This window comes from Pollachius pollachius (assembly GCF_949987615.1).
Source record: "Pollachius pollachius genome assembly, chromosome: 5".
Lineage (NCBI taxonomy): Eukaryota > Metazoa > Chordata > Actinopteri > Gadiformes > Gadidae > Pollachius > Pollachius pollachius.
Genome location: NC_136938.1, coordinates 15,323,522 through 15,342,347, shown reverse-complemented (window position 1 = coordinate 15,342,347; position 18,826 = coordinate 15,323,522). Strand labels below are relative to the sequence as shown.

The window sequence follows — 18,826 nt, the reverse complement described above, 5'->3', positions numbered from 1 at the left end:
AATGTTTCTCGTTCTATGTGAAAACCGTAGTCTTGCACAGGTTTCTCTCTCGTAGACGATTGCATCTCTTGTTTTTTTCTCAACTTCACTGTCTAATTGATCTTTGTCTTTTCTTTTTCTCTCTTTTCCTTCCCTTCTCCTTCTCTCTCATTTTTCCTCCCCTTTGTTTGTTGATCTTCTCCTCTGTTCATTTTGTTTGTTCTCTTTTCATGTGATGTTGTTTTGCTTCTCCAAGGGCATGATGGCGCTGCTCCCTGTGCCGTTTTGAGCGTTGCGGATAGCTTTAGCTTTCTGCAGCACCCTGTGCATCAGAGGAGCTTAGAGATCCTGCAGAGGTGCAAGGACGAGAAGTACAGTAAGGCTGCCATCCCATAATAACTCTATCCTCCCCATTTTCAAGCTAGAGCCCCAGGGTTTCGGTGGGGGGAAACTACAGGGAGATGGTAGACCAACATTGTCATCTTGTAGTTGTGTCTGCACAGCCATGCTTTGTGCAAGTATTCCTTCTCCAGTGTTCGAAGTGTTTTCCCAACACAGGAGTTCAAAAGCTTCATATCTAGAATGCTTGCAACATCATACCATCACCAGATTATAAATGTTGTTGTTTTTTGCGATTGGGCCCACATAAAACTATCATTTAATAATAGAGTTGATTGAATGATGACGTGTAATGATGCTTTTTGGTCACAGCTCTTTCTGCGCCAAGCTTATCCCATCCTTTCTTACGACCAAGCATGTCACATGCTGTATGGTGCCAGGGGTCTGCCATTCCTTCACTAACCCCGGGTTTGTTTGTTGCATGCTTCTTGGGCATGGTTAAGACCTTTTAACCTTGGGTTAACCAACTCTGGTCTCTGGAGATGGCCACATGTGCATCTCAATCAATCTGAAAATTGTGGAAAAGTTAATTAAGTTCAATAATTCAATTTTTAAAGTAAAACTCATATATTCTATAGATGAATTGCACCCGAAGTGAAATATTTCAAGCCTTTATTTGTATTAATCTTTATGATTGAAGAAATGATTGATGATGAAAACCCAAAATTCTGTATCTCAGAAAATTTGAATATAGTGAAAAAGTTGAATAATGTAGATTCAAGGATTCCTCAAAATACCTGAAAAGGTTTCCTTTTCTCTCAGTCTGGTTCATATGGCTTCACAATCATGGGGAAGACTTCTTACTTGACAGTTGTGCAGAAGACAGTCGTTGACCCCCTCGACAAGGAGGCTAAGGGCCCTATCTTGCACCCAGCGCAATTTACTTTCTACACATTCTACAATTTACTTTCTATGTATCGTTGCTAATTTGCACCTGCCGCAAAGCTGATTTTCCCCCGCAGCAAACTCGCGCCAATACACTTCCTGAGAGGCGTGTCGGCGAAAAGCAAATGATGCATGGTGCTATCTTACTGATCGATTTTTGTAATTGCGCCACTGACCGGAAAAATCCTGGTCTAAGTGCCCTAGCGGATAGCGGAGTTGGTGTTGCTATTTTGACGTGCCTAAACAGGTCGGAACTGTTACGTAAGCATACACACACGTAGTCTATACACAGCACAAACATGCAAACAATTAGCCTAATTTAAATTTTATGATGCCAAAGAGGGGCTGCATGAATGAACACTGTAATAGGCTATGCCTTGCGTTAAAATAATAACAATAAACTCGAGCAAAGTATATCCAAACATTCCAAAACAAAATGGTAATTTTATGGTAATTGATAAAAGTTGGTTAATTGATTTGGGTTATTCAGCTGATACAGCAGTAATATGTTGTACTATTAAATCAATGCATCTTCAAACACCGTACAGCAAAGACATATTGTCTTGACACAGACACCGTGTACAAGCCAATAACTTTTAGGATTGATGATTATTAGATTGTGAGAAAACCGCAAGTTTTACCGCGAGTGAGTGTTTAAAATAATGAATGAATGCAGGTGATGCTTGGCGCGCGTTTGTGCACCCATCTGTTTAAACACACGCAAACTAAACACGTATCACATAATACAGTCCATGGCAATGTATATTAACGGGGGAAGACATGCATATTATTAACACAAGTTGTAAACAATAATGTATACAATACTGGTAACAAATTATGTGTGTTAATGTATTGACGCATATCATTAAATAGACCAGCAGTTGCGGCCACAGGGCCGCATATCAAATATGTGTTAAGTTCTCTTTGCTGAAATTTACATGATGACTCAGTGTTTCTGAAGTTGTAGAAGAAAACGCTATTCCATGTGTGAATTAGGCCATATTATTTTGCCATAAACTGAGCCATTTGAAGTTTTAAATTCATGTAGTCATGCTCACGCTCATGGCTCTTTAAGGGGATGGGAGATGGCAATCTCATTGGTTTATTGCATGTTACGCCCAAAACACCACCTTGGTTGGTCTGGGTATTCAGACCAACCCTTTTTAGATTTGCGTCAGGTGCAAGAGTCATTTATCCGCCGGTATAATAGCAACTGCGCCAGAGATCCGCCCACAAAGCTACTTGCGTTTCGCGTTTCTCACTTGCGTTTCAGACCATTAAAATAGGACCCTATGCCTCAAAGTTGAGTGGAAGGAGAAAGTATGGTAGAAAAAGATGTACAAGCAAAAGGGATAACCACTGCCCTGAGAGAATTGTCAGGCAAAGGCTATTAAAAAATGTGTGGGAGCTTCAAAAGGAGTGGACTGAGGCAGGAGTCAGTGCATCAAGAGCCACCACACACAGACGTATCCAGGACATGGGCTTCTACAACTGTCGCATTCCTCGTTTCAAGACACTCCTGAACCAGAGACAATGTTAGAGGCGTCTTACCTAGGCTAAGAGAACTGGTCTGTCGCTCAGTGGTCTGTCGCTCATTTATTTGGAAACCAAGGTCCCAAAGTCTGCAGGAAGAATGGAGAGGCACAGAATCCAAGTTGCTTGAAGACCAGTGTGAAGTTTCCACAGTCAATGATGATTTGGGGAGCCATGTCATCTTCTGTTGTTGGTCCACTGTGTTTTACCAATTCCAAAGTCAACGCAGCTATCTACCAAGACGTTTTAGAGCACTTAATGCTTCCTTCTGCAGACAAGATTTATGGAGATGCAGATTTCATTTTCCAGCAGGACTTGGCACCTGCCCACACTGCCAAAAGTACCAATACCTGGTTTGCTGACCATAGGAACACAGTGCTTGATTGGCCAGTAAACTTGCCTGATCGGAACCCCATAGAAAATGTATGGGGTATTGTCAATAGGAAGATGAGACAGAACAATGCAGACGAGCTGAAGGCCGCTATCGAAGCAACCTGGGCTTCCATAGCACCTCAGCAGGGCCAAAGGCTGATCGACTCCATGCCGCTCCGCATTGATGCAGTAATTTATGCAAAAGGAGCCCCAACCAAGTACTGCATAATCAAGAACATACTTTTCAGAAGGCTGGAATTTCCGTAATAAAACTCATTTTTTTACTGGTCTTATGTAAGATTCAAATTTTCTGAGATACTCAATTTTTGGTTTTCCTGAGCTGTTAGCCATAATCATCAAGATTAATATGAATAAAGGCTTGAAATATTTCATATTTTCACTTTTGATGGAATGAATCTATATAATATGAGTTTCACTTTTTAAACTTTTCCACAATATTTTAATTCATTGAGATGCACCTGTACATTTCGCTGAGGGTGCGTGTGTGTTGATTGGATTTCCACCTTGTCCTCTTTGTTGTGGAATAGTTTTGGTCATGGGTTATGCTGTGCACAGAAATTAAAAAAATCAACTCACTGCGCTGACCGTCTCTTGACGTTGAGGTTACCCCAACTAGACTTAAGTGGTTTTGGTGTTAATAAACTCTTAAGTAAAGTGTGTGTCACCTACTTTGTATCCAGATGTGGTTTGTTATATCACTTACTTAAATCACATTGTGAATAAAATACAGTATGTACGTACAGAAATTGATGTAAAAAAAACAAGTGCCTCATGCTAGTCATTTTTTTATGAAACATAGAAGCAGACTCTAGTCATTAATGCAAGAAGAGTGCTGCAAAGAAAAAAAAAAATCCTACTTTCACCAAAGAACAGATCTGATGTTTCCTTGAGATTTCATGGTATCTAGGCTTCTGGCTGAAATCACAGCCAAGGGTAAATCAGCTATGGCAATGGTAAAGATATCGCTTAAATAGACCGAAGCAAAGTACATTAAAAGTGACGGCAGTCCTCGCCAGCACAAAAGTAAAAAAGTATATATCCCTTACCTTAAATCAGTAGAATATCCTTTTGAAACCCCCTATGTGATCCATTTTAAAACCGCTAGACAAGTGCTACTGCTTGGTCACAATGACAGTATGATTGCGTGACGGTTAATTCTATCATACACACAATGTAACACTTTTTGAACTTCTAGCTACCCCAACAACCAATGAAATTGATTTGCCAATGTAGACTAAACTGTTACTTTGGAACTAAGTAGTTGAGTTGGAACTAAGTCGTTTTGTGGGGCAAAATAAGATCAAATATTATTTTGCAAGTAAAACAAAATATTTTAAACATATTAATTTTCACTAAGTGGGTGAGCATGGTCGTCTGAGGGGGCGATGCCCCTTAACTCCCCCTCGTTGCACCAGGCCTGATCAGAAGCATCTTACATGAGACAACGCCTATAATTTCCTCCAACACTAGGCAACACGGCCAATAAATCTATTATTCTTCTCTTTATTCCTTTCAAATAATACTAGCCTTAACTAATCCCATTTCCTTGCGGACCTGCAATCAATGCTAAATTCCTCTTCTGGAACTGAAGCATTAATTTCCACTAATTCAGAAATATTGTCTTTTAATCTAAACTGGTCATCAGTTTAATTACTGGTTGGGTGGTTTTTTTCTACACCATAAATCGTGTGTGTGTGTGTGTTGCTTAACATATCACCATCCTGTGTGTGTGTGTTTTTTATCAGGTGGGGCCAGGCGGAGTCCCCGGACTCCCCTTTCAGACCTGCAGGGCAGCAACACACTCAACGAGAGATCGCCACGGTGAGAGCCTCTGATGTCCAATCGTCCTTGATAACCAATCCCGAATCTTAAACACCTTTTCTAGCCCTCTGTTCATACTGGTCTGTTGGGTAGTTCAGTGTTAAACAGTTACTGAAGATGGGAGTATTTCTGTGTGGAAGCGCCCCTGTTATGAGAAGGGATGACTTTTGCACCGAATGTCCATGATTCACTGAAAGCAGAAGGACTGGGCATAAAGGTTCCCACCATTTGAGCCCTACGTCAGCCCTGCGGACACCAATTGCACAACATAGCCGTTCTTTTTGTAAGACAGTTGAACGCCATCCCACTCGCGACCTTTGCCCGTTGTGATCTGCACACCCGTAGCTTGTAGCCTCCCATCACTTCCTGCCTCTTCCTAGACTGGGTACCCCCAACCCATTCTGCCGGCGATTTGAATTCCCCCTGCAGAAGGGTCTGGAGAAGAGCAATACATTTCTTTCTGCTTCCGATACGTTTTTATGGGAGCCAATCACCAAGCTGGCTTTTCCCCCTGGGGCGCTATTGGCTGGTTTAACACAATGACGACAAGGAAGCGATGGCGAGCAGCCAATTGCGTACAGAGTTTTTGAACTAGGCCCGTTGAGCACGCCTCTTGTGTTGAAGAAAATGACAGCAGCCTCCCCAGACCAACGTGCAATCTACGATTGAGCTTGGTCTGGCAATAGCCTGGCAAGCCTCTTCCCTCTCATCCATCGCTGCTTCCTAAGTGTTCACTAGAGTCAGCTTCCCCCCCTATGCAGGTGGTGGCTTAATGATGTCATACAAGAGATATGTGCTGCAGGATGTTGGTGGTGGTGGTGGGGATAAATTCCTCTTCTCATTAAGGAGCATCTTGGGATGTGTGTGTGTGTGCGCACCCTTGTGTCGGGGGTTTGTCCGCAAATGGATATCCAGAGTGGACATAACACAGCTTTATAGACTCCCAGGGAACCAGCAGCAGATGCGGTTCCATCACCGTGGAACCACCGTGATCTCTGCTTCAACAGATGGAGTGGACAAGGGGAGAGACATTTGTTACTACGTACTGGTGGTGTGGTTCGTTGCTGAGCATTAATTCAATAATGCAAGGCAGCGTTCTCTATACTGTGAAAGGATGCAGTGTGAGGGGATGAATCGATCTTGGCGGAAACCCTATATATGTTTACTGTGACCCCAGCTCCCTTTATTGCTCTACGCCCTGTGGGACTGTGAAGAGGGGTGGCGTTCTGGAAACTTCTCAGGGCCCTCCTCATGGGCCAGGTTAGAGGAACGAGGATAGAGAGCGTAGGGTGGAGGACGGAGCGAGATGGGACAAAGCTTTTGCTAAAACAGACCCTTCGGCATCTGCGGGGAGCGAGAGGTTGCAGTGCCAGTGGAGCGGGTGCTCTGGGTCATGTGAGATCATGTGTTCTTAACGGGTCGGAGCGGAGCTGTTGCGGTCTGATAGGTTGGGAATGGTGATTCTTGTGAGGGATTTTTTGTAAGCCTATATCGATATATACTACTGTGAATATGTTGTAAAAGCAGATTAATACATACAGATCAACTAGTTCAACAATGCTGTAATTGGAGGAAAGGAGGAGAAGGGGGTGTGGTTGCACAGACTTATGTTTAAGTTTCCTGATGTCTCTGTTGGCAGCGCTTGTGAGCATCACTGGTGTGATGATTGAAGCTGAGCTTATTGTCCAGTATAATGCATGGTGTAACGCCACTTGAGGACGGAGAATAGGGATAAAGTTGGAGGATAGAGTTGGAGATGGAGACTAGACAATGGAGGATAACTTTATTGTAGGTGGCAGGTATAGAGGGTAGAGGAGGGAGCGTGAGGGATAGAGCTCAAACAATCTGGCCAGGCAAACCTTTCCCTGAGCTGGATCAGTCGTTTCCATCTGAGCCTCTTTTGGGTTGCAAATGCAAACCAGATGGATAAGAATGGATTCTGGTTACTTTAGATACTGTTAATATTGACAAGGAGATGGGCTCTGTGCACACAGCAGTGGACATAATGTTATCTATTAAAGTACTTTTGTCATAATTGAATCACAATGTTCAAATCCACATTGGAATTGGCTACTCAAATTTGGACCAATGGGTTTGTGTGTCGTACCGTTTTTGAGAGACGTTAAATACAAGTAAATTCCAGTAAGTTCCCTCTCAATCACCTGTTGGTGTGTCTCTCTCTATCCAGAACTTCCAGAGGCATTCCCTTTTGATTCAGTTCGGAGAGTTTATTTTACTTCTGGCCTTAAAGTAACTCTGTGTGTGGGCTGGCAACAGCAGGGTAGATTCCTGTAAATTGTAGAAGTCAAAATAAACTCCTCTGCTCTGACCCAATTCATGACGGATGGTTGCTGTTTCCTTTATTTCCCTTATTTCTAATAACCACAAGAGCTCAGTGTTTGGTTTCATCTAGTTGCACATGCATTTTTTCTTCTTAGTTTACCTAGTTTTTGTAATGTTCATTCTCTGGTTGTGTTTTCTATTACCATTTTGTCCTCTACCTTTTTCCTCTCTGTCGCTTCACTGTTATTTTTTTACATTTACATTTACATTTAGGGCACTTAGCAGACGCTTTTATCCAAAGCGACTTACAATAAGTACATTTGTCATAAGAAAGTGAAACAATATCGCTGTCGGTACAATAAGGATGTTCATAGAACCAAGAGCAAAGCACCAACAATCGCTAGGTTAACCCATTCCCCATGTTCAACATAGATAGCTATGATAAGATGCTACATAACTAAGTACTATAACTAAAAAGATACGCCATACAATAAGTGCGTACATTAAGTGGCAGGACGTACAACATACAACAAGTAGGAGGGGAGGGACTTAAGACCTCTCTGCATAGCCTCCCCGGCTATGTAGAGTCTAGGTGAACTCTGAACAGGTGAGTCTTTTACGATCTTTTTACGGCTTCAGGACTTTACAAACCAAGTGGTTGTAACTAATGCCTGACCGGCCTCACCACTCAGCCCTGACCACTATGTAGAAAGAAGACCAGTGTTTGCTTTCAGGTCCACTGGGTTGGTTTTCACCTTGAGGCTTGAGGCTTTGCATGAACTTCTGACCATAGAAAAAAATCAACCCTGCAGATACAGTACAATGTTACATTGAAGAAATGATTGCAACAATGTTAAGAGTCTGCAATGTTGGTTATGGTCGGTGGTGTGACGTGGAGTTGAACAGGATTATGTCTGTTTGAAATTGTGGCTCAATGTGGAAAAACAACATTGTTTTATCACACAATTGGTTCACATGTCAATATCAAAGATGTTCATGTAAATGTTTGTTAAGTCCCTGTCTATCACCGAATCAGTTATCACAATGGTGAATGAGCCTCTGGCCAACAGACAAAAGCCCTTACATTTGCGTACATATAGTATTATAAATGTAATGAACTGGGCGTTTGTGATGACATGGTTTATATCTCTGGAAGAAATAACGATTACTGCCAAAAGTGCTGCAAAAGAAAACTAAATGGAAATCTTCAAAGATCTTCATCTTCAAGAAAGGCAATTTCTTCCATAGTGTTTTAAGTCTTGAATCGTAGGAAATGAGGTAAATCTGTAAAATCCTGTGTTTGCGTGTGTACCACAGGGGTTCTCCTATTCCTGGCTTGAATGGGCGTGTGGGCCATCAGAGTCGCCTATCGTCCGGCATCTCCACCACGGAAGGGGACGGCATCTTCATCAACTCCACCAGCAGCAAGCTGCTGGAGAGAGCTCAGGGCATCCTCATGTCAGTCACTATACTCACACCTCACCTCCCTCAACCTCAGACTCTCTGATCTAGAGAAGGGCTTTCATATGATGTCAAATGTGCTCTGTTATGTCATAACATGAGAATATTATAATAGTATTTTTAGTATTTATTTCTATGTCTTGGGGAAAAGTCGCAGCATTTGGTTAATACTATTCTATTTTTCTGGTGCCATGTGGAGAGAATTTCATTGGGAATACTAACCCTTCCTTTCTTGTTGCATGCTTCCATTTCTTTTTCAACAGGAGAAATAAAAACTACAAACCCAAGCCTCTCCTCCCAAAGGTAACTCTCACACTACACCCCCCCACCACACTCTGCTAGAGTGTTTTCTGCGACTTGCCCACTGCCAGTGCTGTTGCTAGCCGTGTTGCTGAGGCGACCGTGTTCTCTCCTGCAGCACTTGTTGGACGTCAAGTCCCTCAAGTACCTGAGCAAGCTGACTCTACATGACCGCATCACCAAGTCCCTGCTCCACCTGCACAAGAAGAAGAAGCCTCCCAGCATCAGCGCACAGTTCCAGGTTGGATGCAGCATTCCGACACGCACACACACACATGCTCATATACACACACACACACACACACACACACACACACACACACATGCTCATATACACACCCATGCACACACACACACACACACACACACACACACACACACACACACACACATGCTCATATACACACCCATGCACACACACACACACACACACACACACACACACACACACACACACACACACACACACACACACACACACACACACACACATGCTCATATACACACACACATGCTCATATACACACCCATGCACACACACACACACACACACACGCACGTTCACACACACAAACATGCCGATCCACACACACATGCATGTACACACAAATACATGGTGATACACGCATACACAGAAATGCACACATGCACACACAAAGACACAACTTACATTTATTGGCCTGAGATAATTAGAAGTTGATTGAATGAGATAGCATTTGTTTGGCCTGGGGAGGATCACACTGCAGCCCTCCAAGTTCACCAGCAATGTACTTCATGCACTTCAAAACTTTATTGATACAAAAATATCACTTACAATCTATTAACAGCATGAGCTGTTTTCTTTGGAGCGGGCACAGCGCATCAGCCAGGTTCTTCTCCGATTCTAGTGTTGTATTGCTGTGCGTGCCAAATAAATCCCAACTGGTTAACCTCCCTCTCCCAAGAATACCTTAAAATAATTGCTATGCTCTAAATATGCAGGCATGTTAAATCTGCCCTTGAATCTTTAACTTATGACGCAAAGAAATATCTTAGCTAGAAAGTTCCTCAAGAATATAACGTGCCCATCCATAAATAAATCAGTCAAGGGAATTGTTCCATATAAATCTTTTTAGTCTGGTCTACTACCCCCTCCCCCAACGTAGGGAGGGGGCCATCAGTTAATCAGAAAATGTATATATCTAACTTTAGCTGCAACGTCATCCCCTAGAGGTTACCAATTGGAAAACGACCATTGTGCAGCTTTAAAGGAAACGCTGTACCGTTAATAGGCACTCGCGTTAAAATGGAGCTATAATTATATCACAATGGAAAACTTATATGGATAAATTCCCTTCATCTGCTTTTTGTTCCTGCTAACGGCCTTAACCAATAGCAGCGTATTTGGGTTAGGATCCCTCATCTAGATCTAACTAATAGTCATAGAATAGAAGTTGAGGTAATCCAGGCCTCGTTGTGAGGATGACCAGTCTTCCCAAATCCTTCGCCGTCGCTGATTGCAATAATCCTTCATACATCAGGACTGACTGAGGGACTGACCTCTTCTGTAAACGCACACTAACACACGCACACTAACACACGCACACTAACACGCACACTAACACACACATGCAGAAACACACAGACGCTGATGCACACACATACGCTGATACACAAACAAACACGCTGATACACAACATATGCAATCATAAAACAACATACCCAAGAAGAAAATATGAAACTGCACCACATAGGAGGGGTTTTAAACAAACAAGCATCAACGTTTGCTTAGACAATGTGTGTGTATATTCACCTTGAACATTTCCCATATCCTTGGAGTTAGGCATATTATTGTTGTCTCTGATATATTGCGTATGTGTTGGGCTCTCTAGGCTTCCCTCAACAAGCTAATGGAAACCCTGGGCCACTCCGAGCCCTACTTTGTCAAGTGTATCCGCTCCAACGCTGAGAAGGTAAAAATATATGGAAGACCATTTTGTGACTTTATTACTCAAGCTTTTAATTTCTTTATTCAGCCCCCTGATCAATCCGCATTCCCTGGTCTTCAAAAGCTCTCCTCTTCTGGTTATGATTTTCCCCAGCTGCCTTTGCGCTTCAACGACGAGTTGGTCCTGAGGCAGCTGCGCTACACAGGCATGCTGGAGACCGTACGCATACGCCAGTCTGGATACAACATCAAGTACAGCTTCAAGGTAAGAACCTCAGCCATACAAAGAAATCACACACACTCCGGTTGATTCATTTTTATAGTTGTTTAAATAATGGTGCCAAAATCTGAACAGCTTGAATCTAAACAGACAATTAAGAAGACACCATGTGACTGTAGACTCGTATACTGTAGTGGCTAAACCCTGATGTTTCGGTTGTGTCCCATTGACAAACTTTTGATTGTTCTCACCACTTTGGAGGAATACCATTTTTGTTTGTTTTGCTTCAAAATCATGCTCTATTCTGATCTATTTTTAAATCCCAAATCTTACGTGCAGCACCTTTTCAAGAAATAGAAAACAAAAAAACGAAACGAATCAAAACAATGAGGGCATAACAAAGAAAAAAATGTGGGAGAAATGAAATACAAGGCCTCTAAGACATTGTGAGGTTGTGGTGTCAACACTGGTTTACATCAGCACAGTTTATTGGCAAATTTACGTGTGTGTGTGTGATTATGTGCGCAACAGCACCCCCAATCTAATTTGTTAGTCAGCCAAGTCACTGTTGTATTACCACCAATTCCCATAGTCTGAATCACACTTTTCGACCGCATTTTTTCACGCACTGGTGATTGCTCAGCTTGTTCCCAGCCTGGTCTGTTGGACTCCCCAAGTCCTGTTCACAGAGGAGAATGCATTATTTGGCTTACCCAAATGGCAGCTTTGATAACTACGATTAATAAATATTAGGTTTCTGAATCGTGTCCTATTGTGAACTTTCTTTAAATTCGAAGCCATTAAAATGTTTCAATAAGCTGTGTTTAGCAAAATATTTCCCAAGAAAAAAAGTGTATCTATGATGTTTTTGGTCAAACCACAGCCAGGTTTTAGTAGCTGAGCCACCTTGGAGCTTGTGATATTGTCCGGCGTTCTGGAATCTCCCGGAACATATTAGCACCGAGGTCAGCGCTTATTGGAAATACTTCCAGCATGTATCACTGTGTAAGACCCTGCGGTGGTCCCCCACCTCGGGTCTTCAGAACAGAGCCTCAGCATTGTCTAGGGGGCACTCCATCAGTCCCCAGCCCAGCAATAGCATAAACACTGCATCTGTTTTGCCGGCCAACCCCCTGACGGCAGAGCGGGGGAGCAGATTGGTATCGGGACAATGGGCCTTAGTTTAAATGGTGGGAGTTGAGCTTGTTTCAGGACCTGATGAGATTGAATCCCTGCTAACATGGACAAACATGGGCTTCACGTGAAACCATGTGTGTTAGGACAACCTTGGTCATTTTAGTCCTTGGGTATCGGTTGTATAAAGGTTCATGTGAACCAGCCCCAGTTTCTTCTGATGGTCAAGATATTATCCCATCTATTAGGCCTGTAATACTGATTTATTGCTGGTGGTTCAGTCTATAAACATCAGAGCTTCCTTAAAGGCCAACAGTTGTTTCTCTGCACAAAAGCCGAGATATTTGAGACGCATCTGGCTCTGTTACTAACCATTATGGTGAAAGATATCTCCCTGTCCTATTTCTCATGAATCTTTTTTGCTGTTTCTCTTTGTCAGGATTTTGTCCGCCACTTCCGTGTGTTGCTCCCAGAAGGCACCAGGGCTTCCAAAGAAGACATCCAGAAGTTTCTGGGCCAGGTGGACCTGGCGCCAGATGGCTTCCAAGTTGGCAGGACGATGGTATGTACACTGTTCTCCGCTTTCACCTTCCATATCCATCCTCTTATCTAGTGATCTATGGTTAGCAGATGGTAATATAACCAGTATTTTATTTTGAAAGAGGATAAGAATGGTCAGACTTTATACTGATGGATAAGCATGGAGCTTATTTTTATGAATAGACGTAGTATAAATAAAGAATTTATGACATCACTTTGTGATACTTCCCATTGCAGTGTTAATTAAGTTAATTATGTTAAGGTGTAATCACGCAAGTATTCTGTAATCAGCAATGTAAAAAATTGAACAGCCCTTACTTGATTTGTAAAAACAATATGGAACAACATGTTACGACAGTGAAGTTAGGATTAGGGGTTAAGGGTTATATATGAAAACAAGTGAGTTCCACACTAGGGTAAGGCTAGGGTGGGGCTGTTCCAATGTTATTGCATGTTAAGTATATGCTGTTACCGGTTGTTTCGGTGCCTATTACGTGTGTAATTGCACTCAAATTAGGAAACCATAACGGAGAGTATTACCAATATTTTCTTTGAAGAATAGTAACAATAAAAGCAATAGATGTGGAGGGCACATTCAATTAAAAAGCTAGGTTACATGATAGAGGCGCTCAGTTTTAATATAGTATTAAAAACTATGCAGTCTAAATATAATTTCTAGGTCCTAGACTCCTAGCCCTAGACTGAAAAGAATGATGTAATGAGGACATGGATAAAAGGGCTGTCTGGACAACTGACATGCTTCAGTTTTGTCTTTTCTCTAATTAAACAAACATGCCGTGTATCCGGACACGTTTATTTTTTTAGTATTTTTTAGTTAGTTTTGGCACGGATGGATGCCCTGTGATTCACAAGAATGTGTGTGTGTGCGTGCATCCAAATGTGTGTGACTATGCTCTGCTAAAGTGTGTGCAGTTGCGGTTCTATATCCATTTGCGCCCCGGGCAAGACATCCTCCCAGCGGGGGGGGGGGGGGGACTTCAGCGGGACTTCGCCTGCAGCCAGAGGGGGCGCCAATATACCAATTCCCCACACAATGTTATGTACTTCATTGAAAACCACTTGGGTTTTACCACCACTTTTTATTTTTTACTGCTCGTGGCGCCCCCCATGTGATTTGGCACACCCCACAAATATGGTGCCCCGGGCGGCTGCCTGGTTCGCCCGTGCCTAAAACCGCCACTGAGTGTGTGTGTGTGTGTGTGTGTGTGTGTGTGTGTGTGTGTGTGTGTGTGGGGCAGGCTCTGCTAACATGACTGGTGTGTGTGTGGCAGGCTCTGCTAATGTCTGCCTTCGTGTGTCCTCTGCTAACGCACGGGGCGTGTGTGTATGTGACTGGCTCTGCTGACCTGTGTGTCCCCCCCAGGTGTTCCTGCGGGAGGCGGAGCGTCGGAGTCTGCAGGCGGCTCTCCACAGCCGGGTGCTGAGGCTCATGGTGGCGCTGCAGCGGCGCTTCAGGGCCCGGCTGGAGCGCGCCTCCTTCCTCAGGATCAGGGAGGCGTCTGTGTGCATACAGGTACCCTGCTCCGGATCATTGTCCTCCTACTCGGGGAACGGTTCATGGGTTTTACATGTGCACTGATGACATGGTAACTGTTCTAGTTACCAGGAAATGCCTAGCATTGTTAGAACTCTAATACTAATCCTTTTAACAGTTTAATGGAAAGTCCTTTATTGAACAAATGTGATCTTTACAGGATCAAAAAAGGGTAAAAATGGATGAGATAATTAATCAACTATTTCACTGTCAAGTAAATAAAACACAGCGTTTATGTAAATAAAATGCAGTGTTTTTGTTTTTGTATTTTCAAAGCGATGGTGGCGTGCATACCGGCCAAGAGATATCGAGGATAACGAAGAGGGCTATGAGCTTGCCGTCCAACAAGAGGCGGCGGTGTGCCTCCAGAAACACTGGCGGGGGTACGAGGCCCGCCGGAGGTTAGGGCTTTGGAAGGAAGCCGCTCTGGTATTGCAGAAAGCGTGGCGGTTGTGGACCTATCGCCGCGTTGACGCGGCACTGGTGATTCAAACAGCGTGGCGCTGCCATAGAGCCAGAGAAGGCTATCTGAGTCTGTACGCTACAGTGGTGCGACTGCAGGCAGTCAGCAGAGGCTACTTGGCCAGACAGAGGTGAGGCTTACTCCTTGCTATGTAAATCCATTCACACATTTCATTCATACTGTAACTCTACTAGCTCTTGGTCAGTATGGCTTTTCTAGCCAGGTTAAAAAAGTATTCCCTACTCATTACCTCCAAAAATAATTGTTTAACATGAGGCACAAGTCATTTATGTGGGTTCAGCTTCTACAATAGCTCAGATTTCTCTCCATTATGACTAAATTCCTCTTAGTATGGTCCCCAAAATTCCAAGCGATGAATAATTTCTCCAAACCAGATTAACGTTTGTTGAAAAGAGTTCATTCAGTTCAGTTTATGTATTAGTGGCCGTGCTGTGAGCCTGCAGATCAGTACGGCCTTAAGATCATATTATTACGAAAGCACCGTGACGCAGCTCATCAACTTTTGAGCTGCTCTGGAAACAAATTCTTTCATTAGGGATTCTCCTATGGGGAAACAAACTTCACAGCACACCTTTTAAATGTGTCAACCCCTACAAAGCTATTTGAATGAAAATGGTGATTGTGAGGTAAGTGACCTGTGGCTCTTTCACTGTCAGCTTCAGGGAGCTGAAAAAGCAGAGAATGAAGGAGAAGCAGGAGCTGGTCCAGCTGCAGAACGGTCAGAAGAGCCATTCTCCAGAAGAAGAGGAACGGCAAGAAGAGAGGACCATGGGCCTGGACCTGAGCACCTGGGAGGACCCCTCCTACGAGGAGCAGGAGAGGAGCACCCAGAGGGTCTCCAGGCAGGATACCCAGCTGGACCAGCCAAGAGTGAGAGGAGGAGAAGACTGTCTCGGGATGAGCTCAAGCGACCCTTTGCTCCAAGAGCACCCTGACGCACCGGTCACCGTGGTGATTCGAGACAGGGCCAGAACGTTAGATGAACTCAGCCAGAAGACCACCAGGGCCAAACGGGAGAGCCGGCGCATGAGGGAGCTGGAACAGGCCAAGTTCAGCCTGGAGCTCCTGAAGGTCCGCGCGACCAGTGGCGGGGCGTCGTCGCCCTCTGAGGAGAGGCGCTGGTCAGCAGAGCTGCTGCACATGTCCACCCCGCCTCTGCGCTCTCCCCAGGGCACCCCTGACAGCCAGAGCTCCAGGTGCAGCTTTGAGTTCCTGAGCCTGGAAGAAGGGCCGCCCAGGGCGACACTTGAAGAGCTCGACCTCGACGAGCCCGGCTATCCAGAGCTGCCCGATCATCCCACGGAGCGCCCTTCCTCGAAGTCAGCCACAGGCTCTCCGCTCATCCGTGAACGACCCGACCACGACTACAGGCTACCTCAGTCACCCACACTTCCGCCCAGAATTGAGAACTACCTCCCGACCTTTTACGTCCCAACCCGCGACAGCCGCGCGATCTCCGGCCCTCATCCTGCCAAGAGCCCTCCACAGCGTTTTGAGGCCGCTGTCGCCGCTTCCATAACCACCGCAACCACCTCCATAACCACCGCAACCACCTCCGCCGCTACTACCACAATCACCTCTGCCACAGTCACCTCCACCACCGTGATCTCCAAAGCCCTGAAGGACAGGAGGGAGACGGGGCGACGGCCGGTGGTGGTGGTCATCAGCATGCATAAGGCCACCCCTCTGAGGGAGGAGCGGAGCGCTCCGGGCCGTCCCCGGGCGGAGCTGCCAAACCAGCGACCGAATGCTGTCCCGACCCCAGCCCCCGTCCCGCCCGCCAACCTGGCCGTCCTGGAGAAACTGGAGCGACTGAACGAGGAGAAGGAGGAGAGGCAGCGCAGCCAGCAGCAGCAGAGCGAGAGGCAGATGATGGAGCAGATCAGGCAGCAGAAGGAGGTGCTCGAGAGGCAGCGTCTCCTCTTCGCCCAGAACGAGAGAGACATGTTCGAGAAGCAACGGGGCGAGGCCTTGCACAGGATACAGCAGAGTCGTCAGGTGGGGGCCAGTGCAGGACACAAAGGTTCCCGAGCCGCCACATCCAGCAAGGCCCCCAGACCCGACTCGCTGCTGTTTGAGAGAACGCAAGCACTAGCTCCTCACACCAGGACAATGTCTGAGTACCAGGCCCCTGAAGAGCTCTCCTTTCCTGGGGCAAAGTCCCAGCCCATTGCCCCTCAGCCCCGCTCTATTCCGCTTTCCTCCTCTGTCCCAAGAGAAACGCTTGGGGAAGGCAGGCCTGTCGCCGATGGCTGGGTGCCCAAACTCACATTAGAATCTAGTGATGGAGGAAGATCCTCACCGAGACTTTCCCCAAAGAAGACGCCTGGTGGGCACCAGGGGAGCACAGTTCACACGGCTGACAAGTCTGGGAACATCTTCTTCTCTCCTAAGGACAAGGTTGTGTTTGCCAAGTGAGTACTCAGACTCACTCCTCGTGTGTGGTTGTGGGGTCAATACAAGGATGTTATATTTCTTCCAGATGTTGTCGCAGCAAAGTCCTGTGTCCTATACGGAAGGAAATTATTATTTAGGAGGAGGGATTATTTAGATACACTTTTCAACGTGTTCTTCTCTTGATGCATCTCAGATTTGACGAACAGGACAAACCTGTGGCCAACCCTAGAGAGTCAGTTCCCAAGGCTTCCAAAGGACCACAAGTGCGTGAGGTAAGCATGGTTTGTTTCCTACTTTCTTGCTGGCCTCACTATCAATGAGATGAAATATATATAAAAATAAGATGCTGCAGTTTGAATTCTTGAAGTGTGTGTGTGTGTGTGTGCGTGTGTGCGTGTGTGCGTGTGTGCGTGTGTGCGTGTGTGCGTGTGTGTGTGTGTGTGTGTGTGTGTGTGTGTGTGTGTGTGTGAGATGGAAGTGACTAACAAAACCTTCCCCCAAATAACGGCAGGGCAAAGACAAGTGTTTCAAGATCATAATAGTTTCTGTATTTTTTGGTTCCATTTCATTCACTGTGTGTGTGTGTGTGTGTGTGTGTGTGTGTGTGTGTTATCGCTTTGGGTAAACTCCAGGTCGGCAGAGCGGGCAACAAAAAGAAAGCCCGCATGGCTCGGACCCGCTCCGACTTCCTCACCCGTGTCCCCATTCTCTCCGTGGCGGGGGAGTCTGAGGACGAGGACACCCCCGCCCTCCCTCGCCATTTCACCCTCCCCCTCTCCAACCGCAGCGTCCCTGATGCTGACGTAGGAGAGTGTTTTAGTGACTCGGAGATGGTAATCGGCCCAACCCCCATCGCTCTCTTCTAACCCTTTTCTTTTGTTTTCATACGTAGTCTTTTTTCAGCAGCTAACCCCTCGCACCAGAATGTGCTCGTTTTAGCCGCAGTGCTGATCCGATACCATGCTTTCGCCATTTCTCTAATGTTTTTTCAACGCACATAAATATCAAAATGCATAGATCGACAGGCAGGATACACACTTACTCCTTCCTACACAAATACAATGTGACTTCACTGGTATGAAAGACTGAAATGAATGCATAGACTATACTGTACATTCAAAAACATTTGCCTGTCTAAGCACGGCATAATACCTTGCTATAGCATAATTTGCCATGATCGAAAGTATCGGTATTCTACACTTTAGAACTTTTGAAATATCTGCATCCACATATTTCCTAGACACCAGGAAAGATATTTTTTGCCTAATTCATTCATGCTTTGCTAACATTAACCATTTAATCCCTTTTAATCACTTCTCTCTTTTACAGCTGTAGAAAATATTTTCCTTCTGCCTCCTTTAGTGTTTCCTCTGGTGGTGTTCCTTTGCTCTCTGAGCAGATCGTGCATGTCCGTTACGGATTTCTTAGCCCTGCTTACCACTCACCACTCAGGCTTTGAGTCTGTTGAAAGCGAACCTCTGAACCGGGTCCATCCCGCTTCTCCTTACCTTTTCT

At 45.0% G+C, this 18,826-nt stretch overlaps 1 protein-coding gene across 3 annotated transcripts in view; it reads left to right on the top strand.

Annotated features, from left to right (window-relative positions):
• The window catches only part of myo9aa (myosin IXAa), an 87,033-nt gene that overhangs the window by 57,131 nt on the left and 11,076 nt on the right, over positions 1-18,826 (top strand). For 2 of the 3 annotated variants that reach the window (XM_079736985.1, XM_079736984.1), the window contains 13 exons: positions 236-355; positions 4,935-5,010; positions 8,611-8,751; positions 9,018-9,057; positions 9,173-9,295; positions 10,926-11,006; positions 11,136-11,246; positions 12,775-12,897; positions 14,260-14,409; positions 14,707-15,023; positions 15,571-17,328; positions 17,505-17,583; positions 17,944-18,144. In XM_079736985.1, coding sequence (XP_079593111.1) covers positions 236-355; positions 4,935-5,010; positions 8,611-8,751; positions 9,018-9,057; positions 9,173-9,295; positions 10,926-11,006; positions 11,136-11,246; positions 12,775-12,897; positions 14,260-14,409; positions 14,707-15,023; positions 15,571-17,328; positions 17,505-17,583; positions 17,944-18,144 — 3,320 coding nt within the window. The remainder of the gene's footprint in view (positions 1-235; positions 356-4,934; positions 5,011-8,610; positions 8,752-9,017; positions 9,058-9,172; positions 9,296-10,925; positions 11,007-11,135; positions 11,247-12,774; positions 12,898-14,259; positions 14,410-14,706; positions 15,024-15,570; positions 17,329-17,504; positions 17,584-17,943; positions 18,145-18,826) is intronic. The other variant, XM_079736986.1, reaches the window with a different exon arrangement.